General features: G+C 44.4%; 2 protein-coding genes across 4 annotated transcripts in view; one reads left to right on the forward strand and one right to left on the reverse strand.

Moving 5' to 3' along the window:
• CHCHD3 (coiled-coil-helix-coiled-coil-helix domain containing 3) overlaps positions 1–17,223 on the reverse strand; it is a 423,433-nt gene that overhangs the window by 187,113 nt on the left and 219,097 nt on the right. The gene's annotated exons all lie outside the window — the stretch shown is intronic.
• On the forward strand, positions 11,002–16,994 carry LOC113429571 (endonuclease domain-containing 1 protein-like). Its single transcript, XM_087968912.1, has 3 exons — positions 11,002–11,130; positions 14,721–15,044; positions 15,917–16,994. Exons 1-3 carry the CDS (start codon positions 11,002–11,004, stop codon positions 16,430–16,432), a joined length of 969 nt encoding a protein of 322 aa, XP_087825038.1. The 3' UTR covers positions 16,433–16,994.

A 17,223-nucleotide genomic window follows, 5' to 3' on the forward strand; every position in this document is an offset into this window, starting at 1 on the left:
AGATGACCTTGACATATTGGTTGGAATGTGCTTTGCTTTGACAGAGATGCAAGCTCTTTGATGCAGCTGCGAAGTTTGCTTTCCCATCCCCCTTTCCTATGGCAACTCGGGAGTAGATCGGGGATGCTTCGCGAGTTGACAGAGGGTCCATCAGACAAGCTGTCAAAAGGGATGGCTTGAGGCCGATTGGGCCCCTCCCATTATTCAACATTTCATTATATACCTTAAAACCACAGAAACACATGACTTTCAGGATTCTGCCAGCTTCTCCTAGCAACAGGGCTAGTTATCCGTTCCTCCAACCTAAAAGTTACAAGATGGTTATTTTTTAACATGTCCTTTAAGTGCATGCTTCCTCTTTGTCACATTTTGCAAGCTAAGCAACTCTTAGTGTTGCAAAGCATCACTTTGACATCATTAAAGGTCAGAATTTCAGGACCCAGATTCACATTGATTGTATTACAGGCCCTTCAGCCGTTAATATACACGAGAGTGCCGGTAAATAGGCCTTTATAAAAAAAAAAAACACTAAGATGTCCATTAATTCTCCCCCCACCCCCTTACAATCCTCCCTTTTTGTCCCAACAGGACAACAACATACAGATACCAAGGTGGGCTATAGGCAACCTGTGAATTCTACCCCTGTAAGGTGAGCATCATACATAGTTTCAGTGGGTATAAAACAAGGGATAGCGGTACAGGGTGGTATACAAATTAAGACAGGTGCCAATGAACAATAACCCAGTCAGCAGCCACACAGAATGCAGATCTTTTCCTTCATGCGCTTCTGGGCCTCCATCCTATTAGGACAGGCAGCGTGAGATGCTTCAGGAATCAGCGTTGGGCAAGTCAATGCCCCCTTTTTCCTGGTTTTGTCTGGGGCAAAGATTATATGCTGAGGTTACCAGCGCTTGCTTCCCTGTTGGGCAAAGCTTCAATCTTTCGCTTTGTGGTCTTGGAAGATTCGTGCTCCACAGCTTCCACATCTGGGGCTGGCACTTTCTTGCAGTATGATATGTGTACCCATTACAGCAGTGGTGACGGTTAACAAGATCTGAAATGGGCCCTTCCAATGAGGAGCCAGTCCATTCTTTCATTGGAAGACTTTCAACAAATGGCAGAGATGCAGTGGTTCAGGCTCGTGTGCCCTTATTTGGGGAAACCTTGCTTTAATTTTTATCCAGGTCAGTGGTGGGATTCAAATTTCTTTTCACTACTGGTTCTATGGGCATGGCTTGGTGGTCGTGGAGTGGTTTGGTGGCCGTGGCTTGGTGGGCATAGCAGGGGAAGGATACTGCAAAATCCCCATTCCCTCCCCACCCCACTAACCTGCTTTCCAGTTCCGTTCTCCTGTGCAGGGCAACCAAAGAAGACCCAGACGATCAGCTATGCGCGTGGCTTGGTGGGTGTGGTGTTCTGTGGGCATGGCTTGGCTTGATGGGCTTGGTGGACTTGGTGGCAGGGGAAGGATACTGCAAAATCCCCATTCCCTCCCCACCCCACTAACCTGCTTTCCAGTTCCATTCTCCTGTGCAGGGCAGCAAAAGAAGACCCAGCCAATCTGCTGGGACTCAGGAGTTGGAGAATAGATGGTGTGGGGCCAATCAGCGGTAGTATTTGCCGGTTCTCCGAACTACTTAAAATTTCCACCACTGGTTCTTCAGAACTGGTCAGAATCTGCTGAATACCACCTCTGATCCAGGTCCTACATTTAATAAACACTTACTCTGCATTTTTTTTTATCAACTGCATTGCATGTATACAATTGTTGGAAGAATTATCCACCCGGTTCAGTTCCAAGTGAAGAGAAAGACACCATTTTTTTGCTTTTTCCCTTACAGGACCTATGATCAGATCAATCTTCTGCTGAGTAAATGAATTCATGAATAATTTGTTAAGGTCTGGAAAGCATCCAAGGATAAGTTGATTGCCCTCCTAGGAAGATATGATTCAACCTGGAAATAAAGAGAAACGTTCTGACAGTGAGAACAATCAACCAATGGAACAGCTTTGCCCTTGGAGGTTGTGGGAGCGCCATCACTTGAGACTTTCAAGAAGAGATTGGACTGCCATTTATCAGACATGGTGTAGGGTCTCCCGCTTGGGCAGGGGGTTGGACTAGATGACCTATAAGGACCCTTCCAACTCTGATTATCCGTTAAGGATAAAACCTCATATAATAGGAAGCTCTCTCCCATCTGACTAACATACAACTGACAACTGAAGAAGAAGAAGAAGAAGAAAAAGGAATGCTTGAGTGTGGGTTTGTGTGTATATGTGTAGTTGGCTTCCCTCCATGTCTCCTGAAGCTGTCTCAGCTAACCCAGTAGCAGCAATCCTCCAATTGATCATAACTGGATATTTGAAGCAGTAAGTTGGAAGCTGATAACTGCAATCAGAAAGCATTAACAGTCTCTCTGTTCTTCTTCCTTTCCCTTCTTCCTCTTCCTTCTTCTCAGCTGAGCCTCCTGCTGTCAAACTCTTGTTTGTTCCCAAGAGTCTCTTTGGGAAACCTTTTCTCTTTCTTCCCTCTCTTTCCTATCCCCTTTCCTTTCTTTCTTCTCCCCTTCTTTACCTATTCACCACTTCCCTTTGCACATTCCCGCTCTTCCACCTAGAAGTGGAAGAGCCTCCATCTGGTTGGCCATCTGGTTGGCCTCCATGCGACTAGGTGGACCAGCTGGACTTTGGATGCACTTGGCCAAAGCCAACCTCAAGGACCTCTTGACTTCTTCATGCAGGAGGAAGACTTTATCATTCTTCTTTCTCTTTTTCAGGCACAGGGATTCCAGTTAAAGTCCAACCAACCCAGTGCAAAGGAAATCTAGAAATATGGCAGGACGTTGAATTGAACAATGATTTGTACAGAATGGCTCTCAAGATTCACTAGAAGATGGGCCATAAGAATTCTGCTGGCCTCACAGTTGAGTACACCTTTCATTATATTTCCCATACTTTGATTCCTATTCCTCGCTTGGAAATTGTATTTTCCTTGATGTTTGGTCTTTGCAGCATGGCCTGATATTTTTTTCTAGTCCCTTCTTGGCAATTTAAATGGACAGTGCCAAATATAGATAATCTGTGTACTGCTTATTAGCTTTGGGTTGTTGACCTCCACAACTTTAACACTCTGTTGCAACATGATCACTTCCACAGAAAGGTCAGCAAGTGAAGTATCAAAAGGATAAGAGGAAGTAGGGAGAATATAAATCTTGGAGCAGGGGCCTCCATCTGCATTGCGATTCTTTTCTCTCTACCTGACTTCCTGGTCTACAAGCAAGAGATTGTTGCCCTTGTGAGTATTCTGCTGGGTAAGTCACTGTAGGATGTTTGGTTATGGCCTGCAGCCTTCTTGTGCAAATGCTTGACCTATGCTCTTTCTCAAGGCGGTGGAGCGGCGGTCAGTAATGGCTCTCAAGATTCACTAGAAGATGGGCCATAAGAATTCTGCTGGCCTCACAGTTGAGTACCCCTTTCATTATATTTCCCATACTTTGATTCCTATTCCTCGCTTGGAAATTGCATTTTCCTTGATGCTTGGTCTTTGCAGCATGGCCTGATATTTTTTTCTAGTCCCTCTTGGCAATTTAAATGGACAGTGCCAAATATAGATAATCTGTGTACTGCTTATTAGCTTTGGGTTGTTGACCTCCACAACTTTAACACTCTGTTGCAACATGATCACTTCCACAAAAAGGTCAGCAAGTGAAGTATCAAAAGGATAAGAGGAAGTAGGGAGAATATAAACCTTGGAGCAGGGGCCTCCATCTGCATTGTGATTCTTTTCTGTCTACCTGACTTCCTGGTCTACAAGCAAGAGATTGTTGCACTTGTGAGTATTCTGCTGGGTAAGTCACTGTAGGATGTTTGGTTATGGCCTGCAGCCTTCTTGTGCAAATGCTTGACCTATGCTCTTTCTATCCTGTTTTTTGTATAGATGCCAGCTTTTGGTTATTACAACTGTTCCGGACTAGCAGGCTTGAAAGCCTGCAAAGCGGATTGGTCTGCTAACAGCGGGTCGTGATTGGTCGCTCCGTACTGATCCGATTGGCTGGTAAACAGGCTGCCGCGATTGGGCAAACCAATCTGCTAACAGCGGGTCGTGATTGGTCGATCTGTACTGATCCGATTGGCTGGTAAACGGGCTGCCGCGATTGGGTGAACCAAGCGCGGCCAGCTCAAACCTCTGTCATTGGCCATATAGCCGCAGCCAGCTCTATAAAAGGGGCTGCTGCGGCTAGGGCATTTCGCTCAGATCGGAAGTCACTAATAAAGAGCTGTAGTTACTTTCTGAGTCTGTCTCCGTTCTTGGACCCATCCTTCCAGACACAACAACAACTCAACCTTCTGTCAGAAGCACAAAGATTGTTTAAATTAATTTTTCTTAATATGGGCGAAGACAGAATGGCTGCAACAGAATTCATGCCAACTTGGGCTGAACTTGTAGCAATGCAATATCCTGTGCATTAGAAGCAAGGCTCCCATTGTTTTCCCTCTTGAGTGACTCACATTCAGAATTTGGAATCAAGTCCAAAGTATTGCACATCCCTGGTTTAGAGCGCACAGAATAATATTCATTGAAATGTCGTTATCAAATTATCCTTGGCCCACCAGCCACCTGGAAAAGGTGAGTCCAGGGGCAGTATGATAACAGCACTTCCATAGAAGTAGGAATAGATTTATGAGCTATTATTTAATAGATTTTTATCTTTATTACTTCATAAGAAACTCAAGATGGTGTTAAACACACATAATATCCATTCCCCCTCCTATTTTGCCCACAACAATAGCCCTGTGAGATGGGTTGGGCTGAAAGCAGTGTCTGGGCCAAAGTCACCCACGATACAGAATTCAAATTTCTGATAATGTCTGTAGAGATTCTCAGTCATCCAGGTCATGGTTGTCCCAAAGGTGCTTTTTCAGGTGGGAATTGGACTTTCTTGTTTTTTCTTCTGAAGATGTTTTGCTTCTCATCCAATAAGTTCTTCAGTTCTGACTGCATGATGGGGGATGGAGGGATTTATTCTCCTTGCAGATAGCTGGTCATTTGCATTCTTTTAGAGAGACGTTGCGGCCAGTTGTGCAAAAAAAGTTCTGAAAAAGAACCTTTGCGAGGCAGAGGACCCAGGGGATCCTGTTCCCATTGCACATATGCGCAGAGCTGCTAGAAAGCAAGAGCAGCTGAAACAAAAGGGAGTAAGTTTGGGAGGTGATTGCCCCTCTCATAAGGGATAAAAATCAGGCTTCAATGATGAAACCTTTGCAGGAAGCAAAGTAGTTTGATAGATTCCGAGTCCTCCTTGAAGCTCTGTGTACACTAGTTGGTTTTTTCTGGTATTTCGGTTGGTGTCTTTTATAATTACTTATTTATTTAATTTATATTGCCAGCTATTCACCCATGGCTACTTGAGGCAACTTACACAATGTAAAACCATATTTAAAAAAAAAAGTAGAAATAAAAAACAAAAAAAAGTAACAAAAAGGATCAAATAAATTAGTAAAGTACAATAGACAAAATTTGGGAAAGCAAAGAACAAAACAAAAAAATTAATTAGATACTTCTGGTTTTGGCAGCATTCCACAGCACTGAAAGGTGTGTGCTTATCTTGGGGAACTGTTTAAGATTAGTTCTGGCTGGGAATGAAGGCAATTCCCAGTGTTGCAATAAAATAGGTTTGCTTTTAAAAGACGTTTATGATTAATTACGTTTGACAAAGCCTGGGTCAGAACATGGGGTATGAGATATTCTACAATTAAACGTTGCATATTTGGTCACCTTTAGATAGGTTGGATACCATGGATGATCTGTGGTGGTGCTGTGGTTTGCAGGTCTTTGTGTGTGGTGTAATTCTCCAGTTCTTTCTCTTCTATTCTGCCTTCCTCGGGTACTACCATGGCTACCATCTAGATTGTTTTTTCTTTCTTGATGAGCCGTGATGAGCTCAATGGTTAGAATGCAGTACTACAGGCTACTTCTGCTGCCTGCCAGCAGTTTGGCAGTTTGATTCTTACCAGCTCAAGGTTGACTCAGTCTTCCATCCTTCCAAGGTTGGTAAAATGAGAACCCAGATGGTTGGGGGCAGTAGGCTAATTCTGTAAACTGCTTAGAGCAGGGGTCTCCAACCTTGGACCTCCGCGACCACCAAATTCATACTTTTAAATCCTGCGGACCACTAACATGAATCCAGCATGCCGCTCGCTGAAGCACCTGGACTCCCATTGATGAGATAGGGTCCTTCAGGCACTCAGCTTGGCTGCCTGTTTCTGCAACCTTAAATACTCAAAGAGTCATTTGGACCCGTTTCCCACAGAAAACAAAACACTGGGATCTCTCATCGCTCAACTCTCTCTCTCTTTCCCTCCCTCTCTTCTCTGTCCTCAGGGGTGGGGATGGGGGAAAGGAACCTCTGAACTGGTGTTGCCTCCTGCCTCTGCACATCAAGGAGGCCGAGCGGCTGCCAGCGATGTCCTCAAGTGAAGAGCGCAAAGCGCTCACCACCCTTCTGCCACCCGCCAAGCTTCCCCCTTCCCGCTGTGAGCGCTTCTGCTGAGGAGGAAGAGATACACAATGGGAGGAGGTTTGGCAGCTGCCAGAGGGGTAGCAAGTGCTTTGTGGCTCCTGAGGGGAGGGGTCGAGCCTCCCCCTTGCAACATCTTCACCTGAGGGCATTGCTGTCAGCCGCTTCCTGTGGCTCAGGAGGTCCGTGTTCTTCCCGCTGCTGCTCAGCCTCCTCAATGCGTGGAGGCAGGAGGCAACAGCCATGACACAGGTTTGCTAGGGAGATGAAGGTTTGCCCCACCTCCCCAGGGTGGGCGGGGCCAGCTGATTGTCAGAACTAGCAGTCTGCTAGAACCGGTCCAAACCACCAATGGTCCACCACTGGTCTAGCTTCTGGTGAACTCTGGGGTTAATGATGTATAAATAACGCTTAAATCCACTGTCTTGACTTATTTCCTAACCACAGACTGTTCCTTAAAGGTCACCCCTATTTGATGAATGTTTAGCTTCAGAATAGGAACTCCTCTTACCTGCGGTTCAACCATCCAGTCCTCTGGTCATTCACCTCCACCAGGCAAAGAAGGGGAAGGGGAAGGAAAGAAAGACAAAGGTGGAAAAGGAAGAGAGGGAGGAAAAAGGAAAGAAAGCAAAAAGAAAAGGGAACAGGGAAAGGGAGGGATGAATAGGTAAAGGGAAAAGAGAAGAAAGAGAGGAAAGAGAGGAGAAAGACAAGGAAAGAGGGAGAGAGAAAGAGTAAGGTTTTCCCAATAGGCTTTTTGGAAAATAGGCTTTTTGGAAAAATTTGACCGGGGCGGGGGCTCAGCTGAGGAAAATGAAGAGGCAGAAGAGAGAGGAGGAAGAGTTGGGATGGCAAGGAGACAACTTACTGCAACAAATAGGCAAGCCAACTACACTGACACTGACACAAACACAAACACGCACACACACAGAGGAATTTTTTTTCTTCTCTATTTGCCATTTGTACATCAAAGATGGAGAGTGCTTCCGTTATGAGATGTTGGAGAAATATCATGTCTTCCTACGAGAGTGATCAGCTTATCCTTGCAGCCAAATCTATTCCTGTCCTCCTGGAAGAGAATGGAGCTGGAGGCAAAATTGCACAAAAAGACACACACGCACCCCACACACATATGCACCCTCTCTCAAGGAAGATTGGTGTTTGTGAAGAGGCACACAAAGTAAGAAGCAGAGTCAAACTGAGGATCTGTTCATTTTTAGGGAATGGGTGGGGTGGGGGAGGGGTCTTTCAAGGTATTCATTCCAGACTGGATGATTGTCCTGAATGCTCCAGCCAGGATTCTCCCAACCACCCAAATCATCTAGAAAGCAACAGGTTACTGAAGCCCCTCTTGTTGAATTGTCCCGCAGAGAGTTTTCCCCTGGCACGTTGGCCACAGAAAGTTATCACGTGGCAAGTTGGCCAGGGCCAGGTGGCCCAGTTGGACTTTATCTGCCCTAGGCCAATCCAACCTCCAGGCCTTGTTAACTCGCTGAATCAGAGCTTCATTGTTGTTCTTTCTCTTCTTCAGGCAGAAAAGTTCCACTAGAAAAGCCAACCGACCAAGCACAAGGGCCAGGGGGCTGCTATGGACCCACTCCCAGGCTGCCTCTTTTCTCCTGCCTGCAATGCTGGAGGTGAGGAGCCGTTTCAGACCCTGTAAGCTGTTCTTTCTCGTTGGAAAACCTCCCCAATTGGGGCCAATGAATCCATCCAGAATCTGCCAGCTGTAGAACAACAAGCATCCATTTGCCACAGTGGGCAAGAGAGACAGTGGTGCATCCTCACATTCTCAGCATATACACATCAACCTGGTGGGACCTAAAGGAGAAATGACTGGAAGATTGAACTGCAGAAAAAGGGTTCCTGTTTTATAGCTAAACATTCATGAAATGAAGGCCCCCTTAGAGAAGCAGTCAGAGGGGAGTAAATATGTCAAGAGGGTGGATTTAAGAATTACTTGTACATAGTTAATCTCAGGGTTCACCCAGAGCTAGACTGAAAGAATTATGTTGGCCTCCTTGTGGACTACACCAATTATAATATTTGCCATACTTTGATTTCTATTCTTCCAAAGCTTTAATCCAGCCTGTCCCCTCCTTTTACCCATAGAGTCAGTTCCACAGAATTGTCACCCTAGGCCAAGTACATGTCAAGCTACCTAAAGAACCGCCATGCATTTTTCCTTCAGAAAGAAGAAATCGGGTTTTACCAGATCTGTATTTATACCATTGGTTTTTCTCACTAAATGTAGAACTTTGCTTGTCTCCATATTAAAATTTATTTGATTGGGTGGTGCCAATTGTTCAACTCTGTCGAGATTCTTTTCGATCCTGAGCTAGTGGTCAACTCCCAGAATTCCCCACCAGTGTAGAATCTTTCTGACATTTTTCTGGTCAGTTCGAACTGCTGCTGAGTAAATGAATTCCTGAATAATTTATTCCAGGTCTGGAGAACATCCAAGGATACGCTGATTACCCTCATAGGTAGCCATGCTACTTCACCAACCTCATACAATAGGAATCTTTTCCATCTTATTGAGATATGCCGTTGACAATTATAGAAGAAGAAAAGAGAATGCCTGTGTGTGTGTGTGTGTGTGTGTGTGTGTGTGTGTGTGTGTAGTTGGCTTCCCTATGTCTCCTGAAGAAGGCTGTGCTATCTCAGTAGCAAGCAATGCTCCTGTTGATCATAAGATATTTGAAGCAATAAGTTGGAAGCTGTCAAACACAAGCAGAAATCATCATCAATCTCACCACCATCCCTGCTTTTCCTCCTCTGTTCTGCTCTTCATTCTCATCAGCTGAGCCTTCTCCTGTCAAACTCTTGTTTGAGTCTGATTAGAGTTCCCTTTCCTTCCCTTTCCTTCCCTTTCCTTCTCCCCTTTTCTCTTTCATTCTTCCTTCCTTCTTTTCCTTTTTCTTCCCTCTCTTTCCTTTCTTCCTTTTCTTTTCTTTCCTCATCCTTCCCTTCTTTGACTATTTACCATTTACATTGTCTTCGAGCTCTATGACAACTTGCCACAGCCAACTCACCATGACCTACTCACCAAGGACAACCTGTCATGGCCAACTTTTCCTAGGACAACTTGCTGTCGCCAACTCGCCATGGAACAAGACTTACACGGATATCAAAGACATGGTGGAATAGAATCATTAAAGAAAGGATTCAGTTAGAAGGGATAACAGTTAGAGCAGGGATCCCCCAACTTGGCAATTTTGAGACTTGTAGACTTCTGAGTTGAAGTCCACAAGTCTTAAATTTGCCAGCTTTGGAGACCTCTGAGTTAGAACAATTAACCAGCGGAACAACTTGCTCCCAGTACTTGTGGATGCTCCAACACTGGAAGTTTTTAAGAAGAGCTTGAGCAACCATTTGTCTGAAATAGGATGGGGTTTCCTGCCTGACCTCCTAGGTCTCTTCCAACTTTGTTATTGTGTTCTGTGCTGCTCTGTTTGGGTGCAATAGGAGGGACAAAATGAACCACAAATGGCAAAGCATAAAATAAATTTTAGATTAGTTTAAATAATTACATTGAATTGTTGAATTGTCCCGCAGAGAGTTTTCCCCTGGCACATTGGCCACAGAAAGTTATCACGTGGCAAGTTGGCCAGGGCCAGGTGGCCCAGTTGGACTTTATCTGCCCTAGGCCAATCCAACCTCCAGGCCTTGTTAACTCGCTGAATCAGAGCTTTATTGTTGTTCTTTCTCTTCTTCAGGCAGAAAAGTTCCACTAGAAAAGCCAACTGACCAAGCACAAGGGCCAGGGGGCTACTATGGACCCCCCTCCCTGGCTGCCTCTTTTCTCCTGCCTGCAACGGGGGAGGTGGGGAGCCATTTCAGACCCTGTGAGCTGTTCTTTCTCATTGGAAAAGCTCCCCAACTGGGGCCAATGAATCCATCCAGAATCTGCCAGCTGTAGAACACAAACATCCATTTGCCACAATGGGTGACAGAGACAGTGGTGCATCCTCACATTCTCAGCATACACACATCAACCTGGTGGGACCAAAAGGAGAAATGACTGGAATATTGAACTGCAGAAAAGGGTTCCTGTTTTATAGCTAAACATTTATGAAATGAAGGTTCCCTTAGAGAAGCAGTCAGAGGTGAGTATGTCAAGATGGTGGATTTAAGAATTACTTGTACATAGTTAATCTCAGGGTTCACCCAGAGCTAGACTGAAAGAATTCTGTTGGCCTCATTGTGGACTACACCAAATATAATATTTCCCATAGTTTGATTTCTATTCCTCTGTTGGAAATTGTCTTTTCTTTATGCTTGAATGAATGAATGAAAGAATTTGCTCTTTGCAACGTGACCAGATGTCCACCACACCAACCTGATATTTGCTAGCCCCTTCTCTGGAATTGAATGGGACCGGGACTAAATACAGATAATCTAAATACAGATAAACAGTCAGTTCCACAGAAATCTCACTCTATGCCAAACACCTGTCAAGCCATCAAAAGAACTGTCACGCATGTATTTGCTCAGAAAGATAACAGGAAATAGCCAGAATATAAATCTTGGAGCAGGGACCTCCATCTACATTGTGATTCTTTTCTGTCTACCTGACTTTCTGGTCTACAAGCAAGAGATTGTTGCACTTGTGAGTATTCTGCTGGGTAAGTCACTGTAGGATGTTTGGTTATGGCCTGCAGCCTTCTTGTACAAATGCTTGACCTATGCTCTTCCTATCCTGGATATAGTGCCCTGTTGTTTGTATAGATGCCAGCTTTTGGTTATTACAACTCAACCTTCTGTCAGAAGCGCAAAGATTGTTTAAATTAATTATTCTTAATATGGGAAAAAGACAGAATGGCTGCAACAGAATTCATGCCAACTTGGGCTGAACTCGTAGAAATGCAATATCCTGTGCATTAGAAGCAAGGCTCCCATTGTTTTCTCTCTTGAGTGGCTCACATTCAGAATTTGGAATCAAGTCCAAAGTATTGCACATCCCTGGTTTAGAGGGCACAGAATAATATTCATTGAAATGTCGTTATCAAATGATCCTTGGCCCACCAGCCACCTGGAAAAGGTGAGTCCAGGGGCAGTATGATAACAGCACCTCCATAGAGGTAGGAATAGATTTATGGGCTATTAATTAATAGATTTTTATCTTGCCTTTATTACTTCATAAGAAACTCAAGATGGTGTTAAACAACCATAATATCCATTCCCCCTCCTATTTTGCCCACAACAATAGCCCTGTGAGATGGGTTGGGCTGAAAGCAGTGTCTGGGCCAAAGTCACCCACAATACAGAATTCAAATTTCTGATAATGTCTGTAGAGATTCTCAATCATCCAGGTCATGGTTGTCCCAAAGGTGCTTTTTCAGGAGGGAATTGGACTTTCTTGTTTTTTCTTCTGAAGATGTTTTGCTTCTCATCCAAGAAGTTCTTCAGCTCTGACTGCATGATGGGGGATGGAGGGATTTATTCTCCTTGCAGATAGCTGGTCATTTGCATTCTTTTAGAGAGCCGTTGCGGCCAGTTGTGCATTTATTTGTGTCCTCAATGACCCTCTAAAAGGATGCAAATGACCAGCTGTCTGCAAGGAATATAAATCCTCCCATTCCCTATCATCCAGTCAGAGCTGAAAAAGCTTCTGGGATGAGAAGCAAAACATCTTCAAAAAATAAAACAAGGAAGTCCAGTTGCCTCCTGAAAAAGAACCTTTGGGTCAAATTTCTGGTAAACATTAACTTAAGTTACTTAAGACAAAAGAGATTTGGATATCACCTCATGCCGGAAACCTCTTCCTATTAGGAGTCTTAGGATAGGCATAGATCCACATGTAGATGTTTGACCTTAGAAGTTTGACCTAGATCAGCGTTTCTCAACCTCAAAAATTTTAAGGTGTGTGACCTTCAACTCCCAGAATTCCCCACCAGGGTAGAATCCATCTAACATAGGGTTAGATCAACACGCTGCTGAGTAAATGAACTTTTGAAAAAATTGTTATGTGTCTGGAGAATCCAGATTTAAACCTGTGCCTGTATGGAACCAGAGATAGATCACCTCAAGCATAGACTTTATTTTGTGGGTCATAGAAAGTCTTCCAAGCTCTGCTCAGAAGACAGCATGGTAACTGGACTGTGTGGAAGGGGACTCAACAGAGGTGGGATTCTACCAGTTCGCACCTATTCACTAGAACCGGTTGTTAACATTCTAAGCAGTTCAGAGAACCGGTTGTTAGAAGAAATTACTGGCCTAATCCTGTAAGGAAGGCAGGAAGGAAACATTCTGGTGTTGCTTACAGAAATTGCCTCTCCATTAACCCTTTTTACATTCTTGGCAGAACTAGACTTCCTGTCTCAGGAACATCTCTGAAGGTTTTTTCCCCTCCTTTGCTGGTACTTTGCTTGTGTGGAGTGACCATTCAAAGTTACAATGGCACTGATAAAAGGGACTTATGACCATTTTTCACACTTACGACTGTTGCAGCATCTCTACAGTCATGAGAGGCTAGGCGAGGAGATGTGTGGCTCGATGTGAGTGATATTGAGTTGGCCATGCCCAGCCAATAACATGACCACCAAGCCATGTCCACATGGTCACATGACCACCAAGCCACGCCCACTGACTAAGCCACGCCCACAGAACCAGTTGTTAAAAAATTTGAATCCCACCCCTGGGACTCAACATTCCTCGAAAGAAAGATAAAAGCAAGCTGAGATGGGAGAGAGAATGATGGAGGGGAAGTTAGGTGTTTCCTGAATGGAAGGAAGGGGCCAGCTTGATGTCAATGGGAACATTGTCCTGGAGGGGCTGAAACAGCAGCTCCCCCTGGCAACAGCCCCCCCTCAGAAGAGGGGCATCCGTAGCGGTTGCTTTCTAGATGGTTTGGTAGTTTGGGAGAATTCTGGCTGGAGAATGTGAGATATTTTGAGACAATTATACAGTCTGGAATGAATACCTTTGAAAGACCCCACCCATTCCCCCAATGAACATATCCACACTTTGGCTCTGCTTCTAAGTTCCTGTGCTTCTTCACAAACCCCAACCTTCCCTGTTAGCTGTTGGCTTCCCTATTTGATGCAGTAAGTTTGCACTCCACCATCCCTGTTCTTCCTCCTCTGCCTACACCTTTCCTTTCTTTTCCTTTCCTTTTTCTTCCCCCTCTTTTTCTCTTTCATTTCCTTCTGCTCTTTCCTCTTCCTTATCTATTCACCACTCCTATTCCAACACCAGCCCTGTTCTTTTTTGTCTTCCTTCTGCTGCTTCTTTCTCCTCATCTGTGGCCCCTCCTGTGAAACTCTTGTCTGTTCCTAAGAGTCTGTTTGAGAAAACTTTTAACTTCCCTGCTCTTCCCTTCCCAGCCCTCCGTCACCGCCCCTCCTCTCCTTTCCTTTCTCCTTTCTTCCTTTCCTTCTTTCCTCTCCTCCCATCCAATTAACCAATTTCCTTTCCTTTCCTTTCCTTTCCTTTCCTTTCCTTTCCTTTCCTTTCCTTTCCTTTCCTTCCCTTCCCTCTCCTCTCCTCTCCTCTCCCTCTTCTTCTTTCCTATCTCCTTTCCTCTCCTTTCCTTTCCTTTCCTTCTTTCCTCCCCCTCCAATTAATCAATTTCCTTCCTTTCCTTTCCTTTCCTTTCCTTTCCCTTTCCTTTCCTTTCCTTTCCTTTCCTTTCCTTCCTTCCTTCCTTCCCTTCCCTCTCCTCTCCTCTCTCTTTTTCCATCTCCTTTCCTTTTCCTTTCCTTTCCTTTCCTTCTTTCCTCTCTCCTCCCATCAATTCATCAATTTCCTTTCCTTTTTAATTTCTTTCCTTCTTCCTCCCTCTCTTTTCTTCCTTCCTTTTCCTTTCCTTCCTCACCCTTCCCATCTTTGCCTATTTATCAGTTCTCTTGCCTTCCCACCATCCCGCTCTTCCATCCAGAAGTGAAAACAATCTGGTTGGCCACCATCTGACCAGGAGGACCAGCTGGACTTCAGGCGCCCCCAGCAAAACCTAACCTCAAACCCATTCTCACATTCGTCATGGAACTTTGCGGAATCAAAATTTATCATTATTCTATTCTCACTTTTTGGGGGGCAGAAAGATTCCCTTAGAGTAGAGGATCACCCAAGCGCATGGCCATGTTGCTTCTCTATATCCTCTCCCTGGCTGCCTCTTTTCTTCTGCAGTTCTTCAGTTCTTCATGGAAAAAGGAAGAATTGCTAAATCAGAGATTTGTCATTGTTCTTTTTCTTTTTCAGCCAGAAAAGTTCCACTTGAAGGACCAACTGACCAAACGCACAGCCATGTTGCTGCTGTGGATCTTCCTCTCCCTGGCTCCCTCTTTTCTCCTGCCTGCAACTGGGGAGGTGGTGAGCAGTTTCGACTCCTGCAGTCAGTTCTTCTTGGGTGGGAAACCCCCCAATTTGAGCCCGATGAATCCGGCCATAATCTGCCAGAGGTATAAAAACCAGTATCGGTTTGCCACAATGTATGACAAGACTCGGCGCATCCCCATGTACTCAGCATATAAGTATAACCCTGGTGCAGGTAAACGATCAAATCACTGGAGGATTGAACCACAGGTAAGAGGAGCTCCTATCCTGAAGCTAAGCATTCATCAGGTAGAGGCGACCTTTAAGGAACAGTCAGTGGTTAGGAAATAAGGCAAGACAGTAGATTTAAGAGTGATTTATACATAATTATTCCCAGGGTTCACCAGGAGCAAAGACTGTAAGAATTCGGTTCATCTCATTGTCCACATTGGCAAGGTCTTACTTCCATCTGATTCTTTCCCCAAAGAACCAAGTTCAGAGATCACCCTGACATTTCAAGGTCAATGGGGATTCAGAGGTGGTGTTCAGCCAGTTCTGACAGGTTCTGGAGAACCGGTAGCGGAAATTTTGAGTAGTTTGGAGAACCGGCAAGTCCCACCTCTAACTGGCCGCACCCCCCTCTATTCTTTGCTTCCCATTGAGTCCCAGCTGATTGGCTGGGTCTTCTTTGGTTGCCCTGCACAGGAGAACGGAACTGGAAAGCAGGTTAATGGGGTGAGGAGGGAATGGAGATTTTGTAGTAACATCATTCTGCCATGCCCACCAAGCCACACCCACCAAGCCATACCACGTCCACAAGCCATGCCACGCTCACCATGCCACACCCACAGAACTGGTAGTAAAAAAAATTGAATACCACCAGTGTAGTGTATTCCGTATTGGAAGAAAGTTTAAGGTGGGCTTCTCAAGAACAACAATCTGGAGTTTCAATTTGCAGAATTCCCAGAAACTGCCCTGTGAGCTGGGATGCCTGGCAGATGCTGTCCAATCTGTCTCGGCGGAGTATCCCACACCCCATTCCCCATATGACTTATGACAGTTCTTTCCCCAGATTCAGGGTCTTCGACTCAGCGTTGTGGAAATGAGAATCAGAGACAATGCTTCTCTTTTCTTATTCCTAGCTTGCCCTGCCTGGGGATCAAAATCGAAAAAGCATGGAATTGGAATCGACCTGTGGGATTAAGCGAAACCTCCTGGAAAGCAGCCAGGCTGTTGACCGGGATTACCGAGTGGCTGTTCGGCAGGACAGGGGACACTTGGCGCCATCGTCCCATCAACCAGATCAGGATAGCAAAGCTGCAACCTTCACCTTAACCAACATCGTGCCCCAGTTTAGTGCCCTCAATCAGGGACAATGGAGAGAATATGAAGAACATATAAATACAGACGGATGCCGTGAAACATATATCCTTGTGGGTGCGGTGCCTGGGAATAATATGATCAATAACAGAGTGAATGTACCCAGTCATATCTGGGCTGCGGGTTGTTGTGTGCTTCAAAAAGGCAAAAGATCCTGGGCAGTCATTGCTGAAAATAACCAGAATAACGTACTCTATCTTACCTTGGGGGAGCTGCAAGGACAACTTGCTAACCACTACGAGAATAAAACAATTGATCTTTTCAATAATGCTTGTTAACTGACCTCCCAGAGCAAATGAAAGCAAAGTACAAACCAGCTTAGTTGTTCTACATATGGAAAGAATGCAGTTAATTTTAATTCTAGTTTGATCTATAGCTTTTTCTTTTTCCTGCTAAATGTTGTGAAATTCCAGACTGTTTGATTAGATTATGCTTCAGATTATTTAGCAACAGCAGAAAATAAATGAATCCAATAATCAGATGAAGGGCAAAGTGCCATCAGCTAAAACAGGATCTTGTTTATTTTAGTTTTGAGGTTGGATGGGCTTTATGTGATTTCAACCCATGCATAATTTGTTAAAAAAGAAACTGCAGCGGGAAGGAACAATTTTCAATCCAATGGGCTGTGTGGGAGTGAAGAGGCCCTATAGGAATCAAATTTGATTTTATGCTATATAACGCTTATATTTGCTACAAGTAGTCCTCAAGTTATGACAATTTGTTTGTATGATGTTATCTCAATGCTGAAAAAAGTGTCTTGCACGCAATCCTTGTATGTATGACTGCTAGAATTCTGTCTCAATAGCTTTCTTACTTCATCCAATAAACTTGCTTATCAAAGATCTGTGTCCTTGTGTGTGACTTTCAGTATACCAATCTAGAAATTTGACCATTCCATTTTGCACAATATTATCTATCTATTATCTATCTATCTATCTATCTATCTATCTATCTATCTATCTATCTATGTTATATGTTTGGGATGTGCAGGAAAAAGGCTCATGTGATGACCCAGTTTGTAACACAAACATAACAAAATCCAAAATGTAAATAAATGTCCTTTAATGCC

The sequence above is a fragment of the Notechis scutatus genome, chromosome 6, assembly GCF_049901735.1.
Source record: "Notechis scutatus isolate UNSWTSFEM ecotype Mainland chromosome 6, rNotScu1.2, whole genome shotgun sequence".
Classification (NCBI taxonomy): Eukaryota; Metazoa; Chordata; class Lepidosauria; order Squamata; family Elapidae; genus Notechis; species Notechis scutatus.